This window comes from Anomaloglossus baeobatrachus, chromosome 6 (assembly GCF_048569485.1).
Source record: "Anomaloglossus baeobatrachus isolate aAnoBae1 chromosome 6, aAnoBae1.hap1, whole genome shotgun sequence".
Taxonomy (NCBI): domain Eukaryota; kingdom Metazoa; phylum Chordata; class Amphibia; order Anura; family Aromobatidae; genus Anomaloglossus; species Anomaloglossus baeobatrachus.
The window spans coordinates 381,221,069-381,244,442 of record NC_134358.1 but is presented as its reverse complement, the minus strand read 5'-3'; the positions used below and the strand labels follow the sequence as shown (position 1 = coordinate 381,244,442).

The window sequence follows — 23,374 nt, the reverse complement described above, 5'->3', positions numbered from 1 at the left end:
TGGCATATATGAGGCGGTTAGCTCTGGTAAGAACTGAAGTCTTCTGATCCGAGTAGAGTCCATGTTTTTCAGATGGGCGAAACCGGTTTCATGAAAAGATCTCTCACAGTGGCTCAGTGGTTAGCACTACAGTCTTGCACCGCTGGGGTTCTGGGTTCAAATCCCCACCAAGGACATCTGCAAAGAGCCTGTATGTTCTCCCTGTGTTTGTGTGGGTTTCCTCCCACACTACAAAGACATACTGATAGGGAATTTATATTGTGAGAACCACTGGGGAAGGTCATGACATCTGTCAAGTATATTAATAGCGCTAGAACATTTGTGCTAGGTTTAATTTGACTAGAAAACCTAGTGAAAAAAATATTGTTGATGATTCAACCTGATATGAACAAGTCATATCTTATATTCTTGTCAAAAGGTAATTTTTTAAAAAAAAATTAATCTATCTGAATATTTATTCAAAGATAAATGTCATTTAACACATGCTCATTAACAAACAATCTGCTGCTATGTGATGAACTCACCTTTTTCATGTAAAGCAATCCAAACTGCAGCATGTAGTGGAGTATCCCCCTTTTTGAGCGATATGCTTATTGGATCTCCACCATGCGAGAGCAAAAGATACGCCAAAACATAATCATTTTTCTCTAAGCATGTCTGGATTGGGTGTTCACAGCTCGCTCCAATACCATTGGGAGAAACTACAGTGAGAAATTAAAAAATATATGTATAAAACTAAGTAGAAATTAGGTAACTTTTGAAATAAATAACCCTTATAGTTCTGATCAAGGAATCATTGTAATAATTTACAAAAACATTTGTACCAATGGAAAAAAAAAATCTAAATTCTGCCTGCACTTCTTACATGCAACCCCTCCCCCCCAATATTGTATAGTAATTATTAATAGTCAAAGTTGACAATTAATAATTATACACAACAGTTGGTGGAGGCGTTCAAATTTAAAGGGAACCTGTCAGGTGCAATACGCACTCAGAACCATGTCCAGTTTTGGGTGCATATTGCAAATCCCAGCCTAACTGTCCCAGCCTAAGGTAGCATAGATAAATAGATCTTTAGAAAAAGTATTTCTAAAGATAATTGTGATATGCTAATGAGGCCAGCGACTAGTCGCAAGAGCGTGACTTCCCCTGGCTAATGGGCCCCCTTAGCATGTTAGTATGTCCCTGTGGGCGTGCTAACATGGCGTCAGAGGATGGTCGTGCACGTCTCTCTGCTACCATCATGTCTGAGTCCCGATTTTGGCTCAGTGCACATGATTTCAGACTTTCGGTCATGCGCACTACATAGGTTTGAAGCCAGGACTCGTACACCCAGCTTCATTGTGCGCATGACCGTTTGGTATACGAGTGTACGAATATGCATATTGCATACTCAAGGGGACTTGACTGCCGTTCCTGGCGCTAGACACCAGCAAATCCTCACAGCACACAGTGCGTGTGATATGACTATTCACAAGCTTGTAGTCATGCAGAGTGCCTGCAGACTTGTGGATTAAACCATACAACCCTTTAAAGGGAACCTTTCATCAGAAATTTAGCTTGAAACCTAAAAGTTTCCCCCTCTGCAGCTCCTGGGCTGCATTCTAGCAAGGTTCCTGTACTTTTTGTGGCCCCTTTTAAACCAAATTAAATACTTTATAAACTTGTACCTTTTGCTATGTACATTTTGTAAATCGTCCATGGGGGCGGGCTCTCTGCTGACCGTTGCTGTTCCTCCAGCACATTGACGCCGTCCCCCCACGCTCCATTTCATCCATCAGGACGCCGCCCACTGCACCCAAGGTGTCGCCCACGCCAGGATCGCTGGTGACGTGTGTCACAAGCACGAGATTATGGGCGGCGCTGTGATTGCATCGCAAGTGCCTGCCCATAATCTCGTGGACGCGCTTTCCCCCACTGCCTCCAGCGTTCTGCGCAAGCACTCGCCGGCCAAATGACCTGACGTCACCTCCTTCCCATCTTACCCTGCAGCAGGGCAAGATGGGAAAGAGGTGACGTCGGGTCATCTGGCCAGCAAGCGCTTGCGCAGAACGCTGGAGGAAGAGGGGAAAGTGCGGTCACGAGGTTATGGGCGGCACTTGCTGATGACACTCACAGTGCCGCCCATAACCTCGTGCCTGCGCAAAACTTCACCAGCGGTCACACGTGCACAGTCCCGCTACAGTCGCACAGCGCATGCGCGGGACCACGGGCGCCCAGGGGCGGCGTCCCCAATTATGAAATTCAGCGTTGGGGGGCGGCGTAAATCTGCTGGAGGAACAGTAACGGTCAGCAGAGAGCCCATGCTGCTTAGTAGTAGAGCTGTAGTATTAGTAGAACTGTATAGCTCAACACAGGTTCTGCTGTAATACATTCACCTAACAGTGATTTGTTGTGAAATCTACACAGTTATTACTACCGTGTTTCCCCGAAACTAAGACAGTGTCTTACATTCTTTTTACCCCCAAAAGTCCCACTATGTCTTACTTTCGGGGTATGTCTTATATTGGAAAAAAATCCCACAGCAATCGCAGCAAGTCTCCATGCAATGTACCGTATGGGGACTTGCCGCGATTGCTGCACATGAGGGCACTGAGGCTGCGTGTTTTTGTATGTTGTCCGTGGTCCTGATGGACCACGGACATTACTGCAACATTTCTCGATGGCCGAGCGTTCGGCTGAGCGCTCGACCGCCGGCATGTCAGGGCGCTCAACAGGGCGCTCAACTGGGCGCTCGGCCGCCGGCGTGTCAGGGCGCTCGACCACCGGCATGTGACGGCTCTCAGCTGGGCGCTCGGCCACCGGCATGTCAGGGCACTCAGCTGAGCGCTCGGCCGCCGGCGTGTCAGGGCGCTCGGCTGGGCGCCCAACCGCCGGCATGTGACGGCTCTCAGCTGGGCGCTCGGCCGCCGGCATGTCAGGGCACTCAGCTGAGCGCTCGGCCGCTGGCGTGTCAGGGCGCTCGGCTGGGCGCCCGACCGCCGGCATGTGACGGCTCTCAGCTGGGCGCTCGGCCACCGGCATGTCAGGGCACTCAGCTGAGCGCTTGGCCGCCGGCGTGTTAGGGCGCTCGGCTGGGCGCCCAACCGCCGGCATGTGACGGCTCTCAGCTGGGCGCTCGGCCGCCGGCATGTCAGGGCACTCAGCTGAGCGCTCGGCCGCTGGCGTGTCAGGGCGCTCGGCTGGGCGCCCGACCGCCGGCATGTGACGGCTCTCAGCTGGGCGCTCGGCTGCCGGCATGTCAGGGCACTCAGCTGAGCGCTCGGCCGCCGGCGTGTCAGGGCGCTCGGCTGGGCGCCCGACCGCCGGCATGTGGCGGCTCTCAGCTGGGCGCTCAGCCGCCGGCATGTCAGGGCACTCAGCTGAGCGCTCGGCCGCTGGCGTGTCAGGGCGCTCGGCTGGGCGCCCGACCGCCGGCATGTGACGGCTCTCAGCTGGGCGCTCGGCTGCCGGCATGTCAGGGCACTCAGCTGAGCGCTCGGCCGCCGGCGTGTCAGGGCGCTCGGCTGGGCGCCCGACCGCCGGCATGTGACGGCTCTCAGCTGGGCGCTCGGCCGCTGGCATGTCAGGGCGCTCGGCTGGGCGCCCGACCGCCGGCATATCAGGGCACTCAGCTGAGCGCTCGGCCGCCGGCATGTCAGGGCACTCAGCTGAGCGCTCGGCCGCAGGCGTGTCAGGGCGCTCGGCTGGGCGCCCGACCGCCGGCATGTGACGGCTCTCAGCTGAGCGCTCGGCCGCCGGCATGTCAGGGCGCTCAGCTGAGCGCTCGGCTGCCGGCATGTCAGGGCGCTCAGCTGGGCGCTCGGCCGCCGGCATGTCAGGGCGCTCAGATGAGCGCTCGGCTGCCGGCATGTCAGGGCGCTCAGATGAGCGCTCGGCCGCCGGCGTGTCAGGGCGCTCAGATGAGCGCTCGGCCGCCGGCGTGTCAGGGCGCTCAGCTGGGCGCCCGGCCGGTACTGTAAAGATGAACTGGGCGCTCGGCCGCCGGCATGTCAGGGCGCTCAGCTGAGCGCTCGGCCGCCGGCGTGTCAGGACGCTCAGCTGGACGCCCGACCGCTAGCATGTGACGGCTCTCAGCTGAGCGCTCGGCCGCCGGCATGTCAGGGTGCTCAGCTGAGCGCTCGGCCACCGGCGTGTCAGGGCACTCAGTTGAGCGCTCGGCGAATACTGTAAAGAAGAACTGGGCACTCGGCCGCCGGCATGTCAGGGCGCTTAGCTGAGCGCTCGGCCGCCGGCATGTCAGGGCGCTCAGCTGAGCGCTCGGCCGCTGGCATGTCAGGGCGCTCAGCTGAGCGCTCGGCCGCCGGCATGTCAGGGCGCTCAGCTGGGCACTCGGCCGGTACTGTAAAGAAGAAAATAAATAAATAAATAAATAATGCTTTCCGTTTACTATGTCTTACTTTCGGGGTACGTCTTACATTAGCCGACCCCCCCCAAAACCCCCACTATGTCTTACTATCGGGGGTGTCTTACTATCGGGGAAACACGGTATATCTGCATATAGATGTAACAGGGCATTTGCACAAGCACAGGAAAATGAGGGGTGTGATTACAAGAAGTCCTTTAAAAACAGCAGATGGTTAGACTGATGATTTTGCAAGATTTGTAACATCCTTGGAAATGAACTGTATATTATGAAAGATAATAGCTCTCACACCAGAATAAAAGCTACTAAAAAAAAAAAAGTCAATTGCAAACGTCCTCATTTTTATGCTAACTAAACCAATTTCATAACTTGAGAATACCCCTTTAAGTAATGCTAGGTCTGTGTTTTTTTTAGTCAAACACCAACTATAAACTTCCGTGTCTAGAATACAGGAACATTTTTGAGTCATAAAAGCCCATCATCAACATCCGTTGCATCAGTTGACATCTAAAAAACGACTGATCCGTTGCTGACGGATTTAAAACAACGGAAATGTGAACCTAGCCTTAAGGAGAAGTATGACAAGTTTTACTTCTCGTTTGTGTGTCTGATAAAAGGGGGTAAGGAGCCGGTGTGGACCGGAAAAGTTGAAACAAAGAGGAACGGATTGAAAAGGTATATATTATTTGTTTTATTAGTTGTGAACAATGTAGGTGGTTATGAAAAGTATAATGGCTGGAATCATTTCAAATTTAGTTTTAAGTAACATTAGAATCTAATGTTCTTGGAAAAGAAGTAACTATAAAAAAAAAAAAATCCCAAAAATTAAAATAACAAAAAAGAAACCAGAATAAAAATGTACCTCCTTGTTCTAAAAGTAACTTGATTAGCGGCACCCGGTACTCCACTTCAAGCCTTAGATTGTTTATTACGAGGAAAATATCAACATTAGGAAGAGCACATCGTTGAATCAGTCCTTCTTGAGTAGATTTTCCATTAGCATTTCTAGTAAAAAGGAGCAAAACCACTGGCCATCTTTGATCCTTTACTAGCTGTGTGATGAGGTATTCAGCAACAGAGTCTGAGATGTCGCATTTAATGTCAGGCTGGATCTCTGCAACAAACAACGAAGTTAGAAATTTAGCAGGGAAATGATTGAAAACATGTAAAGTATTAATGTTTTATTTTTTGAAAAATATGCATTTTATAATTATATGAAAAATAATTTAAAACATTTTTATATTTTCAACTTTTAAACACTAGGCGGAGCAGCTGCAGAAATTTGCCATAAACACCTACCCTGTTTTCCCGAAAATAAAAACTAGTAGGATTTTGGGGGCTTCTTTGAGTATGCTTAAAATATAAGCCCTACTCCAAAAATAAGTCCTAGTTGCGGTTCCTCAAGGAAGTGTCCAAGCAGCTAAAAAAATTAAAGAATATAGCAGGACCCTTCATCAAAGAAAGCAGACAAAAATCGCACCCACCAAACTTCAAACAATTAACAATTGCCGATGGTGTATGAGCTCTCACACACAGATGTGCGTCGCTATCAGTTCCCTCACTGTTCCAGCTGCATTGCGCAATAGCGGTCACAAACAGATCAGGTACGGTACTAGTATCACTCAACAGGTCCTGCTAGACAAAGTGAGTCGTTTGTATAATACTTATGCTAATTCTAACAGGGGGAGGGGATAACTATGAATATATGATCTGCTCCAGTGCAACTGTCACTTAAGAAGCTGCTCATTTTACAAACTTTACTTTCTTGGATTTCAAAACCTAAACATCCGAGCTGACCATTACAGGTATGTATAGAATCAGCCTGATAGTGCCAGTATAGCACTGGTTTTAGCTTATATATGAAATTCCTGGTGATTGGTTCCCTTTAAACCACTGTATGGTTTTAGCCACAGTGCTGGAGTTCAGTTTCAGGGAGTTTGCAATCTTCTTACAGCCTAGGTTATCTTTATGTAGAGTTATGTTTCTATTTTTCAGATCCTCAGAGACTTCTTTGCCATGAGTTGCCATGTTGAACTTCTAGTCACCACAATGAGTGTGTTAGTGAAAACACACAATTTAACACACCTGCTCCCCATTGCCACCTGATATCTTGTAAAAATAATGAGTCACACGACACTAAGGAGAAAAACATTGCTAATTGGGCACAATTTGGCCATTTACAGTTACGGGGTGTGGTCATTTTTGTTGCCAGTGGTTTAGACATTAATGGCGGTGTATTGAGTTACTTAGAGGGCACCAAATTTACACTTTTATACAAGCTGTACACCGACTATTTTATATTGCATCAACAAGTCATATCTTCAGCGTTGTTCCATGAAATGATATAGTAAAATATTTAAAAAACTATGAGGGGGGTACGCACTTTTGTGACATACTGTAAGTGCTCAATGTAGAGCACAGGAAAAATTTTGAGTGATCAAAAACGTTCTGTACCCCAGAATACCACAAATTAAAGCTTCTACTCAACCCATACAAAATAAGTCCCTACTCAAGTGCGTCATCTGTTAACTATGGCTCCTCATCCCACATAACAAATCCAGCAAAATCTGAGCTCCCAAATCGAAATGCCCTCTCCCTTCTGAGTTCCATTGTGTGCCTAAACCGTAGTTAGAATCCACATATTTGGCATCTCTGAAGCAAAAAGTAGGTCTCCAGAACCCAAAGCTGAGCACAATATACAAGCTCTAAAATGGCAGATTACCATTATCTGCAGCATCCATTGCCGCTTGTTTCTGAAAAACAATGGAGTAAAATCCTCACTAAACCTGTAGATGAATTTCCAGGGGAGTGTAATTTCTAATTTCGGCCCACTTCAGGGAGGATTCTGCTCTTCTGGCACTTATGGGCTCTGTATATCTAGTCAGCAAACTATTCTAGGAAACATTTAGCTCCAAAAGTCAAAATAGCTTTCCTTCCCTCCCGAGTCTCGCTCTGTAGCCAAAATGGTACTGTTCAGTCACATATGGTCATGTTCACGAGAAATTGTGTAATAAGGGCTAAAACTACATTTTAGTGGTAAAAATATAATTACTTTTTGTTCACTGTCCAGATGTAGACCATTTTGTGAAACAGATGTGCTGTCAATATGCTGCTCACTGCTCCCCTAGATGATTTCATTAAGAGGTTTAGTTTGAAAAATTACACTTTATAGGGGGGTTCTGCTGTCCTGACACCTTTGTCTCTGCCAATGAGACATAGCAACCACACACAATAACAGCCAAATCTTAATTCCGATACAGTGCTCCTTCCCTTCTGAGCATTGCGATTTGTTTGAAAAGTAGTTGACGACCCCATATGGGTTATTGCCATACTCAGCAGAAATTGCGTAACAAATTTTGTGGTCGATTTTCTTCTGTTATCCTTCAGCATCATTTTTGTTGAAACAAATGTAATATTTAATTTTCACGGCCTTATATTATAAAATTCTTTGAAGCACTAATGGTTTCAAGAAGCTCACTTCACCCCTAGATAAAGTTCCTTGAGGTGGTGTAGTGTCCAAAATGGTGTCACTTTTAGGGGGCTTCTGCGGTTTTGGAACTTCAGCAGCTCTTGAAATGCGATATTGTGTTCACAGTCTACTCCAGACAATTTTGCACTCCAAAAATCAAAAAGCGCTCCTTCCCTTCCAAGCCCTGCTTTGTGCCCAAACAGTTTCTGACCATATATGGGGTATCCTTGTACTCAACGAAAAATTGCACAACAAATTATGTGGTCCATTTTCTCTTGTTACCCTTATGAAAATAAAAAATTTGGGGTTAAAACAACATTTCTGAGGAAATAGTGTAATTTTTAAATTTTCACAGTTCAATGTTTTAAAATTGTGAACCACCTGCATTTTCACGATGCTCACTACACCTCTAAATAAATTCTTCAAGGAGTGTAGTTTACAAAATAGGGTCACTTGGGAAATTTCCAAAGTTTAGGCACATCAGGGGCTCTGCAAACACAACATGGCATCCACTATGCATTCCAGCCAATTTTGTACTCCAAAACTCAAACGGTGCTTCTTCTCTTCCAAGCCCTGCCATGAGCCCAAACAGTAGTTTTCCACCACATATGGGGTATTGGCGACTCATGAGAATTTGCATAACAAATTGTATGGTCCATTTGTTCCTGCTACTCTTGTAAAAATGAAAAATTTGTGGATAAACCAACATTTTTGTGGGAAAAAAAAATGTATATTTCCATTTTCACGCTCAATATTGTAAAATACTGTAAAGCGCCTATGACAAGGATGTCAAACTAATTTTCCCCGAGGGCCCATATCAGCATTATGGTTGTCTTCAAAAGGCCCCTTGTAATTGTAAGAGCTCTTGCAGATCACCATGCAACACAGTACGAGCATGGACTACAATGAGCAAACTGGCCAGGAGCTATACGAGAGCTATTCCTGGGCAGAGGGGCTATATAAGAGCTGTCCTTGGGTAGTAGAGCTGTCTTTGGGCACTAGGGCTAGTGTACTTCCCTGCATGCAATTGAGCATTGTTCTAAGTACAAATCATGGTTTTCTTGAAAGTTGCAGATTTTTTTCCTGTACCACTGCTTGAAGAAAATGTCTTCTAAAAACTGAAAAACTGGCAGTAGGTTTGGGAGTTGATTTTGAGTTCATGTTCAACTCAAAAAGGTCCAACTAGCTCATTTTAATAATACCAGCCCATAGTAGTACCCTCCACCTTGCTCTGAGTCAAAGTGGAGGTCTTTGCCTATTACCGATCCAGCCACAGACCTATCCATCTGGTCCATCAAGAGTCACTTTCATCTGCTCGGTCCATAAAACCTTTCAAAAGTCTGACTTCAGATATTTCTTGGCCCAGTCTTGATGTTTCATCTAATGTGTCTTATTCAGTGATGAACAGGTTTCGGGCTTCCTTACCTCGGCCATGTCTCTGAGCACTGAGCACCCTGTACTTCTGGGCCCTCCAGGGAAGTTGCAGTTCTGTAATATGACAGATCTGAAGGAAAATGGGTTGCAGGTCACTTCACATTTGAATTTTCACAAATCTTTGGTAGATGATGTGTGTCTTTTTTCTTAACACATTCTTTGTGACCCTGTTGACCATTTGTAACAAAACTTTTGATGGTTCGCCCCAATATCTTAGCAATTTTCAGATTGATGAATCCCTCGCTAAGGCGGGCTTTACACGTTGCGACATCGCTAGCATCGGCTAGCGATGCCGAGCGCGATAGTACCCGCCCCCGTCGCACATACGATATGTGGTGATTTCTGCCGTAGCGAACATTATCGCTACGGCAGCTTCACACGCACATACCTGCTCGGCGACGTCGCTGTGACTGGCGAACTAGACCTCCTTCAAGGGGGAGGTGCGTTCGGCGTCACAGCGACGTCACTAATCGGCCGGCCAATAGAAGCGGAGGGGAGGAGATGAGCGGGACATAACATCCCGCCCACCTTCTCCCTTCCGCATTGCCGTCGGGACGCAGGTAAGGAGATGTTTGTCGCTCCTGGGGGTTTACACACAGCGATGTGTGGAGCTGCAGGAACGACAAACAACATCGTACCTGCGGTCGACCCGACATTATGGAAATGAACGACGCTACACAGATCACCGATTTTCGACGCTTTTGCGATCGTTTATCATCGCACCTAGGATTTACACGTTGCGATGTCGCTACCGGCGATGGATATTTCGGAAGCGATGTCGCAACATGTAAAGCCCGCCTAAGACTTTTAACCCTTCACGATCCATGATGTATATTTACATCAGAAGTCGTGTCCGTGCTCAGAATGCTTCTTTCCCTGCACAAGTCGGCTGATGCAATCCTGTGACCGTTAAGACGTTAAATTCCGTTGTCAATCTCTGACAGTGGCATGTAACAGGCGCTGGCAGGGAGCAGCATCATTCCCTGCTTCCATTGGCAGCCTGTGATGTGATGGTGGGGCGTGAATGGATTGTCAGAGCAGCTGGGGGTCAGCTGATGACCCCATAGCTACAAGCCAGGCGTTCATAGGAAGTCATCAATTCTGCTGATTGCATCTTCACGTCCCCTAAGGGGACTAGTAAATACAATAAAAAGTGAAGAAAAAAAACAAAACACAAAAGCTGAAGTCACCCACCTTTTGCCCCATTCAAAATAAAAACAAAGAAAAATAGAGAGAGATACACATATTTGGTATTGTAGAGTTCAGAAATGTCCGATCCATCAAAATATAAAGAAAATTATTCCGTTCAGTAAACAGCGCCAGAATTACAGCTTTTTGGCAGTCGCAACATTGCAATAAAATACAATAAGAGGCATCGCATCTACCCAAAAATGGTATCAGTAAAACTATCAGCTCAGGGCAAAAAAAAAAATCAGCCACATTTAACCTATCTAACCTATTAATATTAGCAAACAAGTTATAGAATGCTGAAAAATGTCATAACCTGTATGTCTCATATGAGACGTCTTGTGGAAAAATATTTTTATCACAAAAGAGCTCTTGGGGGTGGATGCTGCCCAGAAGATAACTCCGCTTCCAGAGATTATTTTAAATAAAAGGGTGTTACCACTGTGAGACAAGCAACTGACACAGAACATGACAAATTAAATTTGACTTCTTGCAAACACATTTTTGCAGCTCACTGAGCTCTGCTTCAATGCAGCAATATTGCAACACTGCCTGCCTGCAAGCTGGAGGCTGAAGCTGAGAGAACCTGCAGATGTGTCAGCTATAATCACACACAGCTCTGCAGTGACAGCAGAGAACGGCCATCACACATCACACTGCCTGCCTGCAAGCTGGAGGCTGAAGCTGAGAGAACCTGCAGATGTGTCAGCTATAATCACACAGAGCTCTGCAGTGAGAGCAGAGAGTGGCCATCACACATCACACTGCCTGCCTGCAAGCTGGAGGCTGAAGCTGAGAGAACCTGCAGATGTGTCAGCTATAATCACACACAGCTCTGCAGTGAGAGCAGAGAGTGGCCATCACACTGCCTGCCTGCAAGCTGGAGGCTGAAGCTGAGAGAACCTGCAGATGTGTCAGCTAGAATCACACACAGCTCTGCAGTGAGAGCAGAGAGTGGCCATCACACATCACACTGCCTGCCTGCAAGCTGGAGGCTGAAGCTGAGAGAACCTGCAGATGTGTCAGCTAGAATCACACACAGATCTGCAGTGACAGCAGAGAACGGCCATTACTCATCGCACTGACTGCCTGTGAGATGGAAGCTGAAGCTGAGAGGAACCTGCAGATGTGTCAGCTATAATCACACACAGCTCTGCAGTGACAGCAGAGAGTGGCCATCACACATCAAACTGCCTGCCTGCAAGCTGAAGCTGAGAGAACCTGCAGATGTGTCAGCTATAATCACACACAGATCTGCAGTGAGAGCAGAGAGCGGCTATCACACACCGCACTGACTGCCTGTGAGATGGAAGCTGAAGCTGAGAGGAACCTGCAGATGTGTCAGCTATAATCACACACAGATCTGCAGTGAGAGCAGAGAACGGCCATCACTCATCACACTGGTAGCACCCCTGCTATTTAAAATAACCTCTGTAGGTGAAGTTATCTTCCAGGCAGCATTCACCCCATAACCTGGAAGATCTCATTTACATAAAGTGATAAAAGATGATTTATCCACAACAAGGCATCTGATATGAGATAGACAGGTAGGACTTTTTCAGCATTCCATATTAATAGGTTAGATAGGTCAAATGTGGCGACAGATTTCCTTTAAATAAAAAAACAAACTATACGTGTTTGGTAGCTACATACTGGTAATGACCTGGGAAATCATACTGCTAGGTCAGTTTTACCATAAAATGAACATGGTAAATAAAAACAACAAAAAACAATTGTGGAATTGCACTTTTTTTTCTTTTGCAATTTTACGCCACTTGGAATTTTATTCCCGTTTTTCAGTACACTATGTCAAAATGAATGGAGTCATTCAAAAGCACAACTCTTACGGCAAAAAGTTATGGCTCTTGGAAGAAAAATGAAAGCTCAAAAATGGAAATTCTCAAGGTCGCAAAGGGTTTAAGTGGCTTTGAAAAGTAAAAATTGATAAATCTTTCATTTGGCCCATTTTGCCTGAGGAAAACAAGCTGTGTAATAATTCTGCACACCTTGATAAAGGCTGTTGATATTCTTAGGCCACACTCTCCCTCATTACATAAATACACATCACGTGATATGCTTCTTCTTATTAGTAAGTTTATACACTTTGCAGTTGGAAAATATGCAAAAAAATTATGATATGGACAAAGAAGGGAATTTTGTTTACTTACCGTAAATTCCTTTTCTTCTAGCTCCAATTGGGAGACCCAGACAATTGGGTGTATAGCTATGCCTCCGGAGGCCACACAAAGTATTACACTAAAAGTGTAAAGCCCCTCCCCTTCTACCTATACACCCCCCGTGCTCCCACGGGCTCCTCAGTTTTGGTGCAAAAGCAAGAAGGAGGAAAAAATTATAAACTGGTTTAAAGTAAATTCAATCCGAAGGAATATCGGAGAACTGAAACCATTCAACATGAACAACATGTGTACACAAAAAAACAGGGGCGGGAGCTGGGTCTCCCAATTGGAGCTAGAAGAAAAGGAATTTACGGTAAGTAAACAAAATTCCCTTCTTCTTTGTCGCTCCATTGGGAGACCCAGACAATTGGGACGTCCAAAAGCAGTCCCTGGGTGGGTAAATAATACCTCATAATAGAGCCGTAACGGCTCCGTCCTACAGGTGGGCAACCGCCGCCCGAAGGACTTGCCTACCTAAGCTGGCATCTGCCGAAGCATAGGTATGCACCTGATAGTGTTTCGTGAAAGTGTGCAGGCTCGACCAGGTAGCTGCCTGACACACCTGCTGAGCCGTAGCCTGGTGTCGCAAGGCCCAGGATGCTCCCACGGCCCTGGTAGAATGGGCCTTCAGCCCTGAAGGAACCGGAAGCCCCGAGGAACGATAAGCTTCGAGAATTGGTTCCTTGATCCACCGAGCCAGGGTAGATTTGGAAGCTTGTGTCCCTTTACGCTGGCCAGCGACAAGGACAAAGAGTGCATCCGAGCGGCGCAGGGGCGCCGTACGAGAAATGTAGACTCTGAGTGCTCTCACCAGATCTAACGAGTGCAAATCCTTTTCACACTGGTGAACTGGATGAGGGCAAAAAGAAGGTAAGGAGATATCCTGATTGAGATGAAAGGGGGATACCACCTTAGGGAGGAATTCCGGAACCGGACGCAGAACCACCTTGTCCTGGTGAAACACCAGGAAAGGGGCTTTGCATGACAACGCTGCTAGCTCAGACACTCTCCGAAGTGAAGTGACTGCTACTAGGAAAACCACTTTCTGCGAAAGGCGTGCGAGAGAAATATCCCTCATTGGCTCGAACGGTGGTTTCTGAAGAACCATCAGCACCCTGTTCAGATCCCAGGGTTCTAACGGACGCTTGTAAGGAGGTACGATGTGACAAACCCCTTGCAGGAATGTGCGTACCTGTGGAAGTCTGGCCAGGCGCTTCTGAAAAAACACAGAGAGCGCAGAGACTTGTCCCTTAAGGGAGCCGAGCGACAAACCCTTTTCCAATCCGGATTGAAGAAAGGACAGAAAAGTGGGCAAGGCAAATGGCCAGGGAGAAAAATCCTGAGCAGAGCACCACGACAGGAATATTTTCCACGTTCTGTGGTAGATCTTGGCGGACGTTGGTTTCCTAGCCTGTCTCATAGTGGCAATGACCTCTTGAGATAATCCTGAAGACGCTAAGATCCAGGACTCAATGGCCACACAGTCAGGTTGAGGGCCGCAGAATTCAGATGGAAAAACGGCCCTTGAGACAGCAAGTCTGGTCGGTCTGGTAGTGCCCACGGTTGGCCGACCGTGAGATGCCACAGATCCGGATACCACGACCTCCTCGGCCAGTCTGGAGCGACGAGGATGGCGCGGCGGCAGTCGGCCCTGATCTTGCGTAACACTCTGGGCAACAGTGCCAGAGGAGGAAACACATAAGGGAGTTGAAACTGCGACCAATCCTGAACTAAGGCGTCTGCCGCCAGAGCTCTGTGATCGTGAGATCGTGCCATGAATGCCGTGACCTTTTTGTTGTGCCGGGACGCCATTAGGTCGACGTCCGGCAACAGATCTCCTGAAACACATCCGGGTGAAGGGACCATTCCCCTGCGTCCATGCCCTGGCGACTGAGAAAGTCTGCTTCCCAGTTTTCCACGCCCGGGATGTGAACTGCGGAGATGGTGGAGGCCGTGGCTTCCACCCACATCAAAATCCGCCGGACTTCCTGGAAGGCTTGCCGACTGCGTGTTCCACCTTGGTGGTTGATGTAAGCCACCGCTGTGGAGTTGTCCGACTGAATTCGGATCTGCTTGCCTTCCAGCCACTGCTGGAACGCTTTTAGGGCAAGATACACTGCCCTGATCTCCAGAACATTGATCTGAAGTGAGGACTCTTGCTGAGTCCACGTACCCTGAGCCCTGTGGTGGAGGAAGACTGCTCCCCACCCTGACAGACTCGCGTCCGTCGTGACCACCGCCCAGGATGGGGGTAGGAAGGATTTCCCCTTCGATAATGAAGTGGGAAGAAGCCACCACCGAAGGGAAGCTTTGGTTGCCTGAGAGAGGGAGACGTTCCTGTCTAGGGACGTCGGCTTCCTGTCCCATTTGCGTAGGATGTCCCATTGAAGAGGACGCAGGTGAAACTGCGCGAAAGGGACTGCCTCCATTGCTGCCACCATCTTCCCCAGGAAGTGCATGAGGCGCCTCAAGGGGTGTGACTGACCTTGAAGGAGAGATTGCAACCCTGTCTGCAGTGACCGCTGTTTGTTCAGCGGAAGCTTCACTATCGCTGAGAGAGTATGAAACTCCATGCCAAGATAGGTCAGCGATTGGACCGGTGTCAGATTTGACTTTGGAAAATTGATGATCCACCCGAAACTCTGGAGAGTCTCCAGAGTAACGTTGAGGCTGTGTTGGCATGCCTCTTGAGAGGGTGCCTTGACCAGCAGATCGTCTAGGTAAGGTATCACCGAGTGACCCTGAGAGTGGAGGACCGCAACTACTGTAGCCATGACCTTGGTGAAAACCCTTGGGGCTGTCGCCAGGCCGAACGGCAGTGCCGCGAACTGAAGGTGTTCGTCTCCCATGGCGAAGCGCAGGAAGCGCTGATGCTCTGGAGCAATCGGTACGTGGAGATAAGCATCTTTGATATCGATCGATGCAAGGAAATCTCCTTGGGACATTGAGGCGATGACGGAGCGGAGGGATTCCATCCGGAACCGCCTGGTCTTTACGTGTTTGTTGAGCAGTTTTAGGTCCAGAACAGGACGGAAAGATCCGTCCTTCTTTGGAACCACAAACAGGTTGGAGTAAAAACCGTGACCCTGTTGCTGATGAGGAACCGGGACCACCACTCCTTCTGCCTTCAGAGTGCCCACCGCCTGCAGAAGAGCATCGGCTCGCTCGGGAGGCGGAGATGTTCTGAAGAATCGAGTCGGAGGACGAGAGCTGAACTCTATCCTGTAACCGTGAGACAAAATGTCTCTCACCCAACGGTCTTTTACCTGTGGCAGCCAGGTGTCGCAAAAGCGGGAGAGCCTGCCACCGACCGAGGATGCGGTGTGAGGAGGCCGTAAGTCATGAGGAAGCCGCCTTGGTAGCGGCACCTCCGGCGGTCTTTTTAGGGCGTGACTTAGACCGCCATGAATCGGAGTTCCTCTGATCCTTCTGGGGCCTTTTGGACGAGGAGAATTGGGACCTGCCTGCACCCCGAAAGGACCGAAACCTCGACTGTCCCCTCCTCTGTTGGGATGTGTTTGGTTTGGCCTGGGGTAAGGATGTTTCCTTTCCCTTGGATTGTTTGATGATTTCATCCAATCTCTCTCCAAACAAACGGTCGCCAGAAAATGGCAAACTGGTTAAGCACTTTTTGGAAGCAGAATCTGCCTTCCATTCCCGTAGCCACAAGGCCCTGCGTATTGCCACCGAATTGGCGGATGCTACCGCCGTACGGCTCGCAGAGTCCAGGACAGCATTAATAGCGTAGGACGCAAATGCCGACGTTTGAGAGGTTATGGACGCCACCTGCGGCGCAGACGTACGTGTGAGTGCGTCAATTTGCGCTTGACCCACAGAGATAGCTTGGAGTGCCCATACGGCTGCGAATGCTGGAGCAAAAGACGCGCCGATAGCTTCATAGATGGATTTCAACCAGAGCTCCATCTGTCTGTCAGTGGCATCCTTGAGTGAAGTCCCATCTTCAACTGCAACTATGGATCTAGCCGCCAGTCTGGAGATTGGAGGATCCACCTTGGGACACTGAGTCCAGCCCTTGACCACGTCAGGGGGGAAGGGATAACGTGTATCCTTAAGGCGCTTGGAAAAACGCTTATCTGGACAAGCTCGGTGTTTCTGGACTGCCTCTCTGAAGTCAGAGTGGTCCAGAAACATACTCGTTGTACGCTTGGGAAACCTGAAACGGAATTTCTCCTGCTGAGAAGCTGACTCCTCTACTGGAGGAGCTGAGGGAGAAATATCCAACATTTGATTGATGGACGCAATAAGATCATTCACTATGGCGTCCCCATCAGGAGTATCAAGGTTGAGAGCGGCCTCAGGATCAGAATCCTGATCAGCTACCTCCGCTTCATCATACAGAGAGTCCTCCCGCTGAGACCCTGAACAATGTGATGATGTCGAGGGAAATTCCCAGCGAGCTCGCTTAGGCGGTCTGGGGCTGCGGTCCGTGTCAGAGACCTCACCCTGGGATCTATGAGACACCCCGGAAGAACATTGTTGTTCCGAATGAGGGGGACCAGGGAGCAATGATTCCACAGTGCCCATGGCCTGAGGTACTGGTCTGGACTGCAAAGCTTCTAATATCTTAGCCATAGTCTCAGAAAGTCTTTCAGTAAAAACTGCAAACTCTGTCCCTGTCACCTGGACAGTGTTAGCAGGTGGTTCCTCCTGGGCCACCCTTAGCAGAGGCTCCGGCTGAGTAAGTGCCACAGGGGCCGAGCATTGCACACAATGAGGGTCAGTGGAACCTGCCGGCAGTATAGCCGTACATGCGGCGCAGGCAGCATAGTAAGCCTGTGCTTTGGCACCCTTGCTTCTTGTGGACGACATGCTGTTGTCTCCTCTGAGCAATCCAGGAGGGTATATAGCCAAAAATCAACCGTGCACCATACAGTGTAAAGTATAGCCTATAATCATATAATCTATAAGTACACGTCTGCACTAGTGGGGCCAGCACCTCAGGTGCTGCTTACCGACCGCTCAAAGCGGTTGTGTGGTCACCAGAATCCCTGCCTGGGTCTCCCTGAGCTTGTCTCCCCTCTCCAGCGTCAGAAGAGCTGACAGGAATGGCTGCCGGCGTCCTGAGGAGAGGAGGGGGCCGTGGGCGTGCCCTAGAAAGTGCGGGAATCTGGTGCCCCACTGTGCACAGTGAGGGGGGTGGAGTATGCAAAGCATGTTCCAGCCCCAGTGCTGACGTCCTGTACAGCGTCCCGCCCTTCCCCTGACTGGCAGGCCTGGGGGCGGGAAAAGAGTGAGACTAGGCCGCAAAAGCCGGGGACTAAAGTTATAAGCGCGGCCGGCGTATGAGCGCGGTCGGCGCGGTAGTCCCCGGCGTACTAACATTCCCAGTCGCGCTGCAGTGTGAAATGGCAGCGCGCGGTCAGCGCGGTAGTCCCCAGTAACACTAACACACCCAGCCACGCTGAAGTGTGTGATGGCACAAGCGCGGTCAGCGCTGCGGTCCCCGGCGCACTAACACACCCAGCAATGCTGGAGTGTTTCTGTGCGCTGTCCCTACGGGGACACAGAGTACCTCAAAGTAGCAGGGCCATGTCCCTGACGATACTCGGCTCCTTATCCAGCAGAGTCCCCAGGAGCTGTGGATGGAGCACGGTCTCAGTGCCTGGAGACCGATAGGATCCCACTTCACCCAGAGCCCTAAGGGGATGGGGAAGGAAAACAGCATGTGGGCTCCAGCCTCCGTACCCGCAATGGGCACCTCAACCTTAACAACACCGCCGACAAGAGTGGGGTGAGAAGGGAGCATGCTGGGGGCCCTATTATGGGCCCTCTTTTCTTCCATCCGACATAGTCAGCAGCTGCTGCTGACTAAGCTGTGGAGCTATGCGTGGATGTCTGCCTCCTTCGCACAAAGCATGAAAACTGAGGAGCCCGTGGGAGCACGGGGGTGTATAGGCAGAAGGGGAGGGGCTTTACACTTTTAGTGTAATACTTTGTGTGGCCTCCGGAGGCATAGCTATACACCCAATTGTCTGGGTCTCCCAATGGAGCGACAAAGAAATACTTGTCTAAAGGGTACTTTACAGGCTGCGATATCCGTACCGATCTCCCTAGCGAGCGTACCTGCCCCCGTCGGTTGTGAGTCACGGGCAAATCGCTGCCCGTGGCGCACAACATCGCTAACACCCGTCACACGGACTTACCTTCCCTGCGACGTCGCTGTTGCCGGCGAACCGCCTCCTTTTTAAGGGGGCTGGTCGTGCGGCGTCACAGCGACGTCACACGTCAGCTGTCCAATAGCACAGGAGGGGCAGAGATGAGCAGCCGGAACATCCCGCCCACCTCCTTCCTTCCTCATTGCTGGTGGAGGCAGGTAAGGAGATGTTCGTCGCTCCTGCGGTGTCACACATAGCGATGTGTGATGCCGCAGGAACGAGGAACAACATCGCTACTGACCAGACAACGATTTTTGGTAAATAAACGACCTCTCACAGACAAACGATTTTTGTATCTTTTGGAATCGTTTAAGGTCGCTCCAGCCTGTCACACGCTGCGATGTCGCTAACGACGCCGGATGTGCGTCACAAACACCGTGACCCTGACGATATATCGTTAGCGATGTCGCAGCGTGTAACTGGCCCTTAATAATTCTGCAAACAGTGTACAAAGACCCCAAACCCCAGAGATGTGTCAGTTACTGGGCTGCTTGCTGTAGTTTTGATAAAAAAGGGAATTTTGTTTACTTACCGTAAATTCCTTTTCTTCTAGCTCCTATTGGGAGACCCAGACAATTGGGTGTATAGCTTCTGCCTCTGGAGGCCACACAAAGTATTACACTTTAAAAAGTGTAACCCCTCCCCTCTGCCTATACACCCTCCCGTGGACCACGGGCTCCTCAGTTTTGGTGCAAAAGCAGGAAGGAGAAAACTTATAAATTGGTCTAGGGTAAATTCAATCCGAAGGATGTTCGGAGAACTGAAGACCATGAACCAAAAGAACAATTCAACATGAACAACATGTGTACACAAAAGAACAACCAGCCCAAAGGGCACAGGGGCGGGTGCTGGGTCTCCCAATAGGAGCTAGAAGAAAAGGAATTTACGGTAAGTAAACAAAATTCCCTTTTTCTTTGTCGCTCCATTGGGAGACCCAGACAATTGGGACGTCCAAGAGCAGTCCCTGGGTGGGTAAAAGAATACCTCAATCGAAAGAGCCGAAAAACGGCCCCCTCTTACAGGTGGGCAACCTCCGCCTGACGGACTCGCCTACCTAGACTGGCGTCAGCCGACGCATAGGTATGCACTTGATAGTGCTTCGTGAAAGTGTGCAGACTAGACCACGTAGCTGCCTGACACACCTGCTGAGCCGTCGCCCGGTGCCGCAAAGCCCAGGACGCACCTACAGCTCTGGTAGAATGGGCTTTCAACCCTGAAGGAAGTGGAAGCCCAGAAGAACGGTAGGCCTCGAGAATCGGTTCCTTGATCCACCGAGCCAAGGTTGACTTGGAGGCCTGAGAGCCCTTGCGCTGGCCAGCGACAAGGACAAAGAGCGCATCTGAACGGCGCAGGGGCGCCGTGCGAGACACGTAGAACCGGAGTGCTCTCACTAGATCCAAAGAGTGCAAATCCTTTTCACACTGGTGAATTGGATTAGGGCAAAAGGAAGGCAAGGAGATATCCTGATTTAAATGAAAAGGGGATACCACCTTAGGGAGAAAATCCGGGACCGGACGGAGAACCACCTTATCCTGGTGAAAAACCAGGAAGGGAGCTTTGCATGACAGCGCTGCAAGCTCAGACACTCTCCGAAGAGACGTGACTGCAACTAGGAAGGCCACCTTCTGCGAAAGACGGGAGAGAGAGACATCCCGCAGTGGCTCAAAAGGCGGCTTTTGAAGAGCCGTCAGGACCCTGTTAAGGTCACAAGGTTCCAACGGACGTTTGTAAGGTGGGACTATGTGGCAGACCCCCTGCAGGAACGTGCGGACCTGCGGAAGCCTGGCTAGACGCCTTTGAAAAAACACGGAGCGCGCCGACACTTGGCCCTTGATAGAGCCGAGGGACAAACTCTTGTCCACTCCAGATTGAAGGAATGAAAGGAATGTGGGTAAGGCAAACGGCCATGGAGAAAAACCGTTAGCAGTGCACCAGGACAGGAAGATTTGCCAAGACCTATAATAGATCTTGGCGGACGTTGGCTTCCTGGCCTGTCTCATGGTGGCAATGACATCCTGAGATAACCCTGAAGACGCTAGGAGCCAGGACTCAATGGCCACACAGTCAGGTTGAGGGCCACAGAATTCAGATGGAAAAACGGACCTTGTGACAGCAAGTCTGGGCGGTCTGGAAGTGCCCACGGTTGACCCACCGTGAGATGCCACAGATCCGGATACCACGACCGCCTCGGCCAGTCTGGAGCGACGAGAATGGCGCGACGGCAGTCGGACCTGATCTTGCGTAGTACTCTGGGCAGCATTGCCAGAGGGGGAAACACATACGGCAGTCGGAACTGCGACCAATCCTGCACTAACGCGTCCGCCGCCAGAGCTCTGTGATCCTGAGACCGTGCCATGAAGGCCGGGACCTTGTTGTTGTGCCGTGACGCCATGAGATCGACGTCCGGCGTTCCCCAGCGGCGACAGATCTCCCGAAACACGTCTGGGTGAAGAGACCATTCCCCCGCGTCCATGCCCTGACGACTGAGAAAATCTGCTTTCCAGTTTTCTACGCCCGGGATGTGAACTGCGGAGATGGTGGAGCCTGTGGCTTCCGCCCACTGCAGAATCCGCCGGACTTCCTGGAAGGCCAGACGACTGCGAGTGCCGCCTTGGTGATTGATGTAGGCGACGGCAGTGGCGTTGTCCGACTGGATTCGGATCTGCCTGCCCTCCAGCCACCGATGGAAAGCCAATAGGGCTAGATATACTGCCCTTATCTCCAGAATATTGATCTGAAGGGACGATTCTATCAGAGTCCAGGTTCCTTGAGCCCTGTGGTGGAGAAAAACCGCTCCCCAACCTGACAGGCTCGCGTCCGTGGTGACCACAGCCCAGGTTGGGGGTAGGAATGATCTTCCTCCCGACAGAGATGTGGGTAAGAGCCACCACTGAAGTGATGTTTTGGTCGCGAGGGAAAGAGAGACGTTCTTGTCGAGGGAAGCCGCACTCTTGTCCCATTTGCGGAGAATATCCCATTGGAGTGGCCGTAGATGAAATTGTGCAAACGGCACTGCCTCCATAGCTGCCACCATCTTCCCCAGGAAGTGCATGAGGCGCCTTAAGGGGTGTGATTGACTCCGAAGAAGTGATTGTCCCGCGGTAGCTTGACTAACGCTAGCTGTGTGTGAAACTCCATCCCAAGGTAAGTCAGTGATTGGGTTGGTGTCAACTTGGATTTCGGGAGGTTGATGATCCACCCGAACTGCTGGAGAGTCGCCAGAGCGACGGTAAGGCTTTGTTGACACGCCACCCGAGAAGGGGCCCTGACTAGGAGATCGTCCAAGTAGGGGATCACAGAGTGGCCCTGAGAGTGTAGGACCGCCACGACAGATGCCATGACTTTGGTGAAAACCCGTGGGGCTGTCGCCAGGCCGAAGGGCAATGCGACGAACTGGAGGTGTTCGTCCCAAATGGCGAAACGCAGGAAACGTTGATGTTCGGGTGCGATCGGCACATGGAGATAAGCATCCTTGATGTCGATCGATGCCAGGAAGTCTCCTTGTGACAACGAGGCGATGACTGAGCGGAGAGATTTCATCCGAAACCATCTGGTTCTCACATGTCTGTTGAGTAGCTTGAGGTCCAGAACGGGACGGAATGACCCGTCCTTTTTTGGCACTACGAACAAGTTGGAGTAAAAGCCGCGACCACGTTCCTGAGGGGGAACGAGGATCACATCACCTTCTGACTTCAGAGCGTCCACTGCCTGAAAAAGTGCATCGGCCTGAGCGGGGGGCGGGGAGGTTCTGAAGAAACGAGCCGCAGGACGTGAGCTGAACTCTATCCTGTAACCCTGAGACAGAATGTCTCTCACCCATCGGTCTTGAACATATGGCCACCAGGCGTCTCCAAAGCGGGAGAGCCTGCCACCGACCGAGGATGCGGCTAGGGGAGGCCGAGAGTCATGAGGAGGCCGTCTTGGAGGCAGTGCCTCCTGCGGCCTTTTGGGGGCGTGACTTGGACCGCCACGCATAGGAGTTCCTCTGGCCTTTCTCCGGCCTGTTGGACGAGGATTGTGGCTTGGCGGAGGGACGAAAGGACCGAAACCTTGATTGTATTTTTCGTTGCGGAGGCTTCTTAGGTCTGGACTGGGGTAAGGAGGATTCCTTTCCCTTGGATTCCTTAATAATCTCATCCAATCGTTCGCCAAATAAACGGTCGCCAGAAAAAGGCAGACCAGTTAAGAACCTTTTGGAAGCAGAGTCTGCTTTCCATTCGCGCAGCCACATGGCCCTGCGGACTGCCACGGAGTTAGTGGATGCTACAGCCGTTCGGCTAGCGGAGTCCAGGACGGCGTTCATGGCGTAGGACAAAAAGGCAGATGCCTGGGAAGTCAAAGACGAAACATGCGGAGCAGAATTCCGTGTGACAGCATTAATCTCAGCCAGACAAGCCGAGATCGCTTGGAGAGCCCACACAGCAGCAAAGGCCGGGGCGAAAGACGCGCCCGTGGCCTCATAGATGGACTTCACCAAGAGCTCTATCTGTCTGTCAGTGGCATCCTTCAGGGATGAGCCATCTGCAACAGACACAACGGATCTAGCAGCCAATTTGGAGACTGG

At 50.1% G+C, this 23,374-nt stretch overlaps 1 protein-coding gene across 1 annotated transcript in view; it reads right to left on the bottom strand.

The window, feature by feature from the left end:
* TRANK1 (tetratricopeptide repeat and ankyrin repeat containing 1) overlaps positions 1-23,374 on the bottom strand; it is a 276,987-nt gene that overhangs the window by 112,098 nt on the left and 141,515 nt on the right. The window contains exons 11-12 of the mRNA XM_075315070.1: positions 5,229-5,480; positions 525-701 (exon numbers count right to left, since the gene is read on the bottom strand). Of these exons, the coding sequence (XP_075171185.1) occupies positions 525-701; positions 5,229-5,480 (429 nt within the window). The remainder of the gene's footprint in view (positions 1-524; positions 702-5,228; positions 5,481-23,374) is intronic.